The sequence below is a fragment of the Hylaeus anthracinus genome, unplaced genomic scaffold, assembly GCF_026225885.1.
Source record: "Hylaeus anthracinus isolate JK02 unplaced genomic scaffold, UHH_iyHylAnth1.0_haploid 11982, whole genome shotgun sequence".
NCBI lineage: Eukaryota > Metazoa > Arthropoda > Insecta > Hymenoptera > Colletidae > Hylaeus > Hylaeus anthracinus.
Genome location: NW_026534330.1, coordinates 4,549,498 through 4,558,795, shown reverse-complemented (window position 1 = coordinate 4,558,795; position 9,298 = coordinate 4,549,498). Strand labels below are relative to the sequence as shown.

The following is a 9,298-nucleotide window of genomic DNA, read 5'->3' as shown; positions in this document are numbered from 1 at the left end:
TATTATTATTATTATTATTATTATTATTATTATTATTATTATTATTACTGTACGATTATGAATAAGAATAATTTTGCATTAATTATATTTCACTCCCTCCCCCAAATCTCTTGTACTAATGATACCCTCATTCGTAGATCGAGCGCGTAACGGGCGTTCTTAACTTTACGCGGTATAATTGTTAAGTGTCTAGGATTATGTAAGAAAGCGTGTATAAGCGATAAGAAAGGGGCACCATCGGGATAACGAATCGCGGTGTGGTGAAATACAAAAAAAAAAAGGGAGAAGAAAAATATAGTAGAAAACGGAATCATTTGCAACGAAGTCTGATAATGTGTTTAGAACGTATAGATACACGTTTAAGAAGCTACTGGAATGTTAAACTTTAAGAACAATGAACGAATGCATGCAGCGTACGAAGCAGCGATGGGCAAAATTCGATTCGTATAATATGCACAGCAATACCGTTTCGAAACTAATCCTTTGATGGAAGTTGAATGTTTATTCGTTCATCTTAAGTATTTAATAATACTGAAGAACAAATTTTTTTATTTGTAACGAATAAACTTCTACCTATTTGAAATCTGTATTTAGATGAGAATTCTGCTTATCTCTGGTACAAAGTCCATTTGTATTTGACGAACGACGATAAAGAAGCACGAAGGGTAGTATAACCTTCGTTGACGCGATTACACAAGGATGTCCTTATTCAGTGTTATTAAAGTTTAACGTATCGAACATCGAATACCGGGTGTCAAAGGCTTGAAAAGGAACACCTCGATGTGCTCGTAACTTGAGATACTAAAATAGTACGCATACTTTATGTTACCTTCGTAGAAACAACCCCATCACGAAATTAATTTCGACTACTGTTCTCCCTGAGACACTTACGTTTTAGGCTACATAAGCATTAAAAATTCTTGATAACAATTACAATTAAAAATGTACATTTTGGTGTTACTTTTCTGGTGGTTGCACGTCGAAGCGCGGATTCTTGAAATAGCCGCAGAAGAAGTCGAAAAGCCGACCTAAAGTTCGATCGAACTCGTCCTCTTTCCTTTCCTCGAGACCAACGCCGTATGCCCCGAGGAAAACTCGCAAGTACCCCCTACCTCTCTCTCCTCCATCCTCCCCAACGGTACAGTCCCGATATACGGCAACAATAAGTAGGAACAAACAAATATGGAAACCAGTCAGAGAAACCATCCTCCCTCCTCGTCGGGGTGAGACTTCAAAGGGCATTTCTTTTTTTTTTTAACGCATCTCAATCGACAGGTGGTTCACCGAATCAGTCCCCTCTCTCCTAGGTTTAAAGATCCCAAACCCCCCTCCCACTCTTCTCGATGAGCCATCCCAAACCCTCCAGAGATTTTGTGTTTCTCCGTCGACAATCGCGAGTGCGAAAATCAAAAATGGAAATTTACGTCCAGCGTGCATTTTCGTTCGACTCTCGACGAGCAATTTGTACCGTCTAGCTGCGGCTGGGCGATTGGGATAATTTTTTTTTTTTTTTTTTTTAATCGTTTCTCTGTCGATGTTAATGTATATTTTTAATAAAGCGAAATTTTTAACTTAGCGTTGCTGTGAAAATGATTGGAAGCTCACGAGGATTTGAGTATACAGCATTGTGGTGTTTCATTGTTCCTTTAATTTGCATCAATTTCTATAAAATACCTGTACACTACATTTATGACTTGAAAGAAATACCGAAAAATTAAGTACTTCGTTTCTCTGTAAGTACACGAAATATTTGAATTCATAGCGTGAATTTAATACAGAGTATAGAAAGTTTTGTATACACCTCAGAGGGTCAATTTTTGATTAGAAAATTAATTATTCAAATTTTTCCAATCGCCTTGCCCCGCCAATTCGCACGATAAATATTACACATGGAACAGGTGAAACATACATACAAAATGCGTGAGAGAGAATTAGGTGCGTTTTTGTATGAGTGTGCGTCGGAGATAGGAAACTCTTCTCCCATAGGGGGGAAGAAAATGGAAAGCTTGTAATCGTGATCCGTGAAGGGTCGAACGAGGGAGAGAGAGTGTGAGAAAGTGTACAAGTAACATGAAAATATATGGGTGAAAGAGAGGGAGAGAGAAGAGAGAGCCATAAACTCGCTCGTATCACGATGTGTGTACTATATAAGATATACAGTTTACAATTATTTGTAATGGATACTTTTTATTTGTCAAATAAAAGTTAGTACAAATGAAGCTGAAGTGGATATGCTTGTTCCCCTTTATACATCTTATCAATTTTTTATTTTCAAGTGGCAAGTTATTTCTGGATTCTTTTGAAATATATCGTCGCTGATTAATAACATATCATCTTAGTATGTTTCCAAGTTGTATAAAGTTACAAGTTTGAAAGAAAGGACATTATGAAAATCTAAGAGTATTCATAATCCGTTCAATGATCAGTCAGTGGATACACGAAGTCGGTAATTAAAGTAATATTTTATTGAAATAATTTTTTACAATTCTTCTACGAGGTACAGTTTAACTTAGGAGATATCCTTGGTTCAATAAGAGACGCATCGACCAATTTCTCCGCAGTTTCCAGAGGATCGTCTTCGTCCTCGATAAAGTAATACGTATTTTTATCACATCCAGATATATTCTTCATACTTCGGGGTTACACAGTTCTTCGCTGGTTTTCTACCACAATTGAGCATTAAGACACAGGGGGAGAGTTGTTCAACACTTATTAAACAAATGGATACGCCTAGTTGCACTTGAACATTTCATCAATCTTACGATGAAATACCCAAAGTAAATTAAATTTTAATGATCTATTCGACTTTTAACATAAATTTAATTATATACATCTCTTCAAGATATCCAACAACTATCGATACAATTCAATATCAAACATCTGCTCTACGTCAGCGTTCGTCATTTAACTTCTACTTAATTAACTGGCAGTCCTCATTTTTATACAAATTAATCCCTAGCAGATCTATTATTCAAATCATCGAAAGAATCTTGACAACCTGAAGTCTCTATTTATTTAAAATTTCGTCTATCATAAAAGACAGTGGGCGTTTCATTTGGGTATTTCATCATTCGACGAGTTCACACCCGTTGCACTCAACAATTCTGATCGTGTTCATGCTGGTGGAAGGTGTCACGGTATAGCGAGCTGGGCGTGCGATGCATCATCGTCACATACGAGCTTCCTGACGCCGGTGTCGCCGTCGGATTCGGCGTTGGCGTCAACAACGGCGTACCCTGAAGACTAATGGCCAGAGGAAGGGCGGTTGGGGTGCAGAGGCTCATCGCGTTACGTCCACCCTCGGTCACCGAGCGGTATCTCGGTGGTCTGGCAAACCTGAAATACGTTCTACTTGCAGGAACTCGCATTATCATCGCATAATAGCGTTGTCAGGGGTCCCTTCGTGTTCTCTGGGTCGGAGATTGACTAAACTAAACTAGGAATTGACAAAGCGAAGCCAAGAGATATGAAGAAGGACCATCGCTTTAGAAGGGAAGCGTTATGGTAATTGCTTGGTAACTAGGTTTATTTTCAAGTGGGAGGTGTTTAAAAATAAAGGTGTCTTGTACTTGGGTATTGAAAATCTTGGGAGTTTGTTTGGGGGAGGTTCGGAGTAGAGGGACTTTGAAAGAAAGGTAAGGAGTCCCTATGGTGAGAAATCAAGAGATACGAAGAGGATGGGACTATGGCTTTAGAGAGGAAGCATTATAGCAACTGCTTGGTAAGTAGGTTTATTTTCAAGTGGGAGGTGTTTAAAGATAAACGTGTCTTGTACTTGAGGATTGGAGATCTTGGGAGTTTGTTTTTGGGAGGTTTAGAGTAGGAGGACTTTGAAAGAAAGGTAAGGAGTCCCTATGGTGGTTTAAGGGGTGTCTTCGTGCTAGGACAAAGTGGTTAAGGGTGAGAGTTACAATATGAATCTCTTTGGTAAGAGGTTTCTACTTCGCATGGCGTACCTGGAACACTTGCACTTCAATAGACGTATGAAGGCAGCCCTGAACGTTTTGTTAAATATGGTATAAATGACTGGATTGATGGTAGAGGACACGTATCCTAGCCAGAGACACGTGTCCACCACGTGGCCAGGCACAGGACACGTTGGACAGGCGGCGAACAAGATGTTCAGAAGGAAGAAGGGCGCCCAGCACAGGACGAAGGTGAAGAAGACAAGACCCAAAACCTTGCTGGCCTTCTGCTCTGTCGCCACTGCGTTTGCTGCCAGGGATCTTCTTTTCGTTCGTCCTGCTAGAAACCTGATCAATCAGATGGAAATTTAATAACGTTAAATGCTATATGAGAACATTTTAAGTATAAAAAAAAAGTGAAGGTACAAAACAAAAATACAAGGTACAAACATAAAAATATATAAAAAAAAAAAGAAAACAAGTCTAAAATACACGTCTCGACATATGGAATATGAAACATGCTTTTATTCGAATTTAAATTTTCTGTCTGGATCAGTATAATATTCCAATTTGCACGAACAGTGGCAGTCCACTGATTGGAAGACGCAAACGTCTTAACAATCTCGTCTCTGACATTTCCCTGATATGTTGACACAGTCTGCGGTAAGGTCTGAACAATTATCGGGGGAAGGCGACGAAGCGCGATTTGCATTCGCAAATAATAGGTATTCGTACTCCAGAGCTAATCCGGCACCGCCTCACCCCGAGGTAGCATGTTCCGTGTCAACGTTAATTCAAGATCAACTTAGAACGCGGAACCAGTCGTCGCGTGAAAATCCTCGGTCAGGGATTTCCATGGTCGAGCAATCTCTAAAGAGGAGGCATCATCGATTTTTCGCTGTTTCCATATTGCGAATGATATCTGGGAAAATTGGCACACGTCGCGCCTATATCACCATTAATATTTAATTTGATATTCCCCTTAATTGATATTTCCCTAAGTTTCCATTCGTAGAAACGAAATTTACGATACTGACAGCACTGATCGAACATCTTTTTACAAGAAAATTGGATACATTGTCGATTGTATATCTCTGACATTAGATTTAGATACTTCTAAACATTTTTCGATAAGCCAAATACCTGAGAAAACTGTCATAATCGATATTATCATTATTTGTTAGCTTTCCATAGATAATTTATTAACTCTATCGCACTCGGAACAAAGTATAGACCAGTAGCAACATTATATACAAGGTTTACCGGCACAATGTCGTTAATTCTCGCTTTATTTGATTGTTTCTAAACTTTCTCTGAACAATTTATACATTTTAGAACACTTGGAATAAAGTATACACCGGTACGAACATACAGGGAGCGATTTTGTTACGATTCTGATTGAAATTAAATATTTAGGTATTCGCGGTATTTCAAATTCAAAGTCGGTACCGCGGAATTCTGGGCGCCGACAGTGGCGCCATCTCGCGGTTGGATCAGGGAAGCTCGACTGGAGGTAGCAGGATCACAGAACAGGCAAAGAGGTTCACGCTCGAAACTGTGCGAGGGAGAAAGGTATAGTGTGAGAGAAGGACAGAGAGCGCCGACGCTGTAGACAGCACTGCGCATGCGCAGAGGGCGTGTATTTGGTTATCGATTGTTTATGGATCGTTTACAAATAGTTCATGAACTTTAGCGGACTCAAATTAAAGGTAAAGCTTCCAGGAATCTTCTCGTATAAGTGGATTGAAGAATCTTGCGCTAATTAAAAATTTATGAACAATTTAAGACAACCGTAGTTTCGGCAATGACGACAACGATCCTAATTATCGCTGATTAATCAATATTCTGGATATATTTGATGAATTCTGACATTCGTGGAAGGTAGCTCAGATCCTAAGCTACATTCAAAGACCGTTTTCATTACGATTTTGATCGAGTATAAATAATTATAAACAATTTTCGGAGACGGTGCGCGAATATGGCGTGTGTTAACGACTGTCCTTGAAACAAGAATCACTGATATATTATTAATAACAATCAAAATCTTAACGAAAATGGTCCTTGAATGTAGCTAATAAACCAGACTACCTTCCGTGAGTGTCAGACTGCACGAAATTATATGCAGAATATTAAATTATTGATAATTGTTATCGCTATCAACATAGTCCTCACTGCGTGTCTTCAGAAAGTGTTTCAAACTATCTAAATCGTACGAATCTAAGATAACTTGTATGAGAGGTTCTCTGAAAGTTTAAACTTTAAGTTGCATATATAAAAGTCCTTGAAGTACTCATAAGCGATTGATAATCAATGAAAGCAGGTGAACGTTTGGACTTGTCTCGGTGTCGACGACTTTTCAGTATCATCGGTACGACTCTTTGGTCATTCTGTTTACTACACTTGGCTAATTTATATTTACATGTTGACGAAGCCACCAATCGGGCAAAAGCATACCTGAGATTGAGGGTGTTAGGCGCGACGTTCAGTTGCAGTTTCAGGGCCCTCAAAGTGAAGTTCCTTGTTTCGCGGGCGATGTTCTCCGGCGTTTGAGTGGCTTGATCCACTTTCGACACCAGTTTCGTCCCAGCTGCGCTTCCGGTAGGACTACTAGCCCCGTTCACAGCGAAATTCATCTGCGGTCGCTGTTTGTCTTGTCTTCCACCCTTGTACCTGTTGTATTTTACACACGACGAGCTTTCATTAGTCGCCGCAATATTTTACGATTACAATGTACAATCATGCAGAAACCTCATTCGCAACCTTTCGAAAAATTCAATCAACCGCGTTCGAAATCACGCGGAGCATTCAAATCTCGAGAAAGCTGCGGCCGAAACCAATATTTACGGAGCTTTCGATGCTATTCCATTTCCCATCCTCTATATTCGAACGAACCCTGAGTAAAAATACAATTCTGCAAATTTCCATCCCCCATTTTTCTCGTTTCAAGTACCCTCGATAGCTTTTTCGCGAATATTATTCTCCGCCGTAGGGTTCGTTTTCTCTCTCTCCTAATTCGATCGTCGGGGCTCCCCTCGCAGCAATTTAAGCGTACGTCGGCGCCATTAGAGAAGAAAGGACCGACGATGGGACGAAAAAAAAATTGTTAATTCCATTAATGCTCTCCCAGTCGACGCCACGTCCTCGTGGGAGTCGAGTCGCGTTCGCCAGGGTCAACAGAGAAGACGCCCCGCGACGAGACGGCCTGCCACGCGGTAAATTAATTACCAGGGTCTGCGAGGGTACCGCGAAATCCACGGCATTGGAATAATAATTACGATTGCTCTACAACACAGAGATACATCGGCCATATCTTGTAAACAAAAAAAAAAAGAAACGCCTCCAGGACGCACGTGTGTGTGGCTCTTTGATTTCGCCCAACGGTGCCCGCTGCCTATTTCAAAAGTCTTTATCGCGAAATCCTGCGTGTACTCTTAATAAGTTTCTACTTTAAGACGATTACGTAATCACCCGCGTCATCGACAGCCATTTGCCATCTAGTGTGCAATTTTCAACGCCAGCTCGATAAAAATCAACGAGCTGATGAATGATAAATAAGTATTGAGATTTACAGGAACGACATTACTTTTCAGTCCACCTAATACCGATACTAAAATAATAGAGAATGGTTATAATTAGACTGCGGATCTTTATGCACAAATAAAATTTTCGCGAACGTGCCTACAAAAATTGAACCTAAATAGGAATTTATTTTATTCTGCAAATATCATAACATGAACTTTACTTTCAATCATTTTTACATTCTTGCATATTGTTCGCGTTTTGTAGTTTCTTGCAGATTTAAATTTCCTATAAATACATAAAGATCCGCGGTCTAGTTATAATACATCAGGATGATAGCAATTTAATAATATCAGAGTATGATACTCGTAATAACAACTAGGAGGTCGAATGCAACACCTACCTGTCGTTTCCAGGGCCACCGGAAGTCCTCCACGCGTGTCGCGTGGCCAGGGAGGCCGTGGTGGTTGTACCGGTGCTCGAGGTCGTCGAGGACGCCTTCGTCGAGGGGTATCTACCCCCCAACCTGCGGAACTGATCCCTCTCGGGATGTTCGGCGACGAAACGAGCCTGCTGCCTGAGCAACGGCACCGTCAGCACGTACGTCGCCACCATCACGATCATGGGGATGTAGAAAGCTATCAGCGAACCGAACACGAAGAACGCGCGGTTGTTGATCATGCACGTGCCTGGCCGCGGTACGATGTTCACGGGATTTATTATACCTGCAACAGAAACCTGCGTAGCACGCGAGGAAACCGCACTCTCGGGTTGCGATTTTCGAGTACGAAGAAGAGGGTAGGAGTGCATCCGAATACTGCAGACGACGAGGGATGAGGGAAACTTTGTGTTTAGGAAGTGTTTTAGGAAGTGGGTTCTAATGAATAAGTTCGCAGGTTGTGATTCTTTTTATAATGAAGAAAAGAAGGAAGCAACGAAATTCCAAGCAAAGAAACTCCAAGCAAGGAAATTCCAAGCTGGGAAACTCTAGAGCCCTAGGGTTGAATTTTAAGAAGGGATGCTTGTATTATTGATAGTGATGCTGCGAAGCCTGGCTATTCCACGCTCGTACCTTGGTCAAGATCGACGTCTCAAAGGAGAAACCTCCCCAAAAAAGGATTCGTGTCGTGACAAGACGAGATCGAATCGGACAGTAACACCGAAAGCAACGCACGAGTGTAAATTGAAGTTCGCCTAAGTGCCCCGACCGAGTGGAACGGTAAACGAGAAAGTTGCACCGTTTCACGACTCCTCGCGTTTCCCACGAAACGTCCTTCAGCATTTCGACGTTGTTCTGGGTACTGCCGAGTGACAGTATACATCGCGACGGGTCGATAAGCGATTACGTTTTTGCGCGATTCGACTGGTAACTGCAATTGTTTTTCGGATACAGTAATCGGACGGAGAGAAATGACTCGTGCTTGCTGCTCGACTTTTCGTGCATGGCGTTCAATTTCGTTCTTTTTCGACGATGTACACATTTCCGTTTCTACTGTGTCCGTCGAGGGTTTATGGAACTCGCGTGTGCTACCTGAAGAGCAGGGTAATTCGCGCGGGAGCACGAGGATCAAGGGATTATAGTTGGAAGGGTTGACTATCGTTGGTATCGACATACTTTCGACCTTTTGCGATGTTTGCGTGCTCTCAAAGGGCGTTAAGGTGGACTCGAGGTAGTATTTTCAGGACGAGTGTATAATTGAAAGGGGCTTGGGATTACTTTTTAACATCAAATAATTGGTTTCCGATCAGTTTTTAACTTGTACCGTGCGTGGTTGAATTTATTTTTCGAAAGAATCTTTCAGAAAAGAAATTATAAAGCAAAAATATCGACCTAAGTGATGAACACAACTGCTAGCGTTCGTGTCTGACCACGT

At 41.1% G+C, this 9,298-nt stretch overlaps 1 protein-coding gene across 2 annotated transcripts in view; it reads right to left on the bottom strand.

Moving 5' to 3' along the window:
• Nucleotides 1-1,132: 1,132 nt before the first annotated feature.
• Nucleotides 1,133-9,298, bottom strand: part of LOC128886105 (alpha-1D adrenergic receptor) — a 39,866-nt gene continuing 31,700 nt past the window's right edge. For both annotated transcript variants that reach the window (XM_054140679.1, XM_054140680.1), the window contains 4 exons: nucleotides 7,828-8,149; nucleotides 6,360-6,575; nucleotides 3,957-4,253; nucleotides 1,133-3,336 (listed from right to left, as the gene is read on the bottom strand). In XM_054140679.1, the coding sequence (XP_053996654.1) occupies nucleotides 3,096-3,336; nucleotides 3,957-4,253; nucleotides 6,360-6,575; nucleotides 7,828-8,149 (1,076 nt within the window). In that variant the 3' untranslated portion in view covers nucleotides 1,133-3,095. The remainder of the gene's footprint in view (nucleotides 3,337-3,956; nucleotides 4,254-6,359; nucleotides 6,576-7,827; nucleotides 8,150-9,298) is intronic.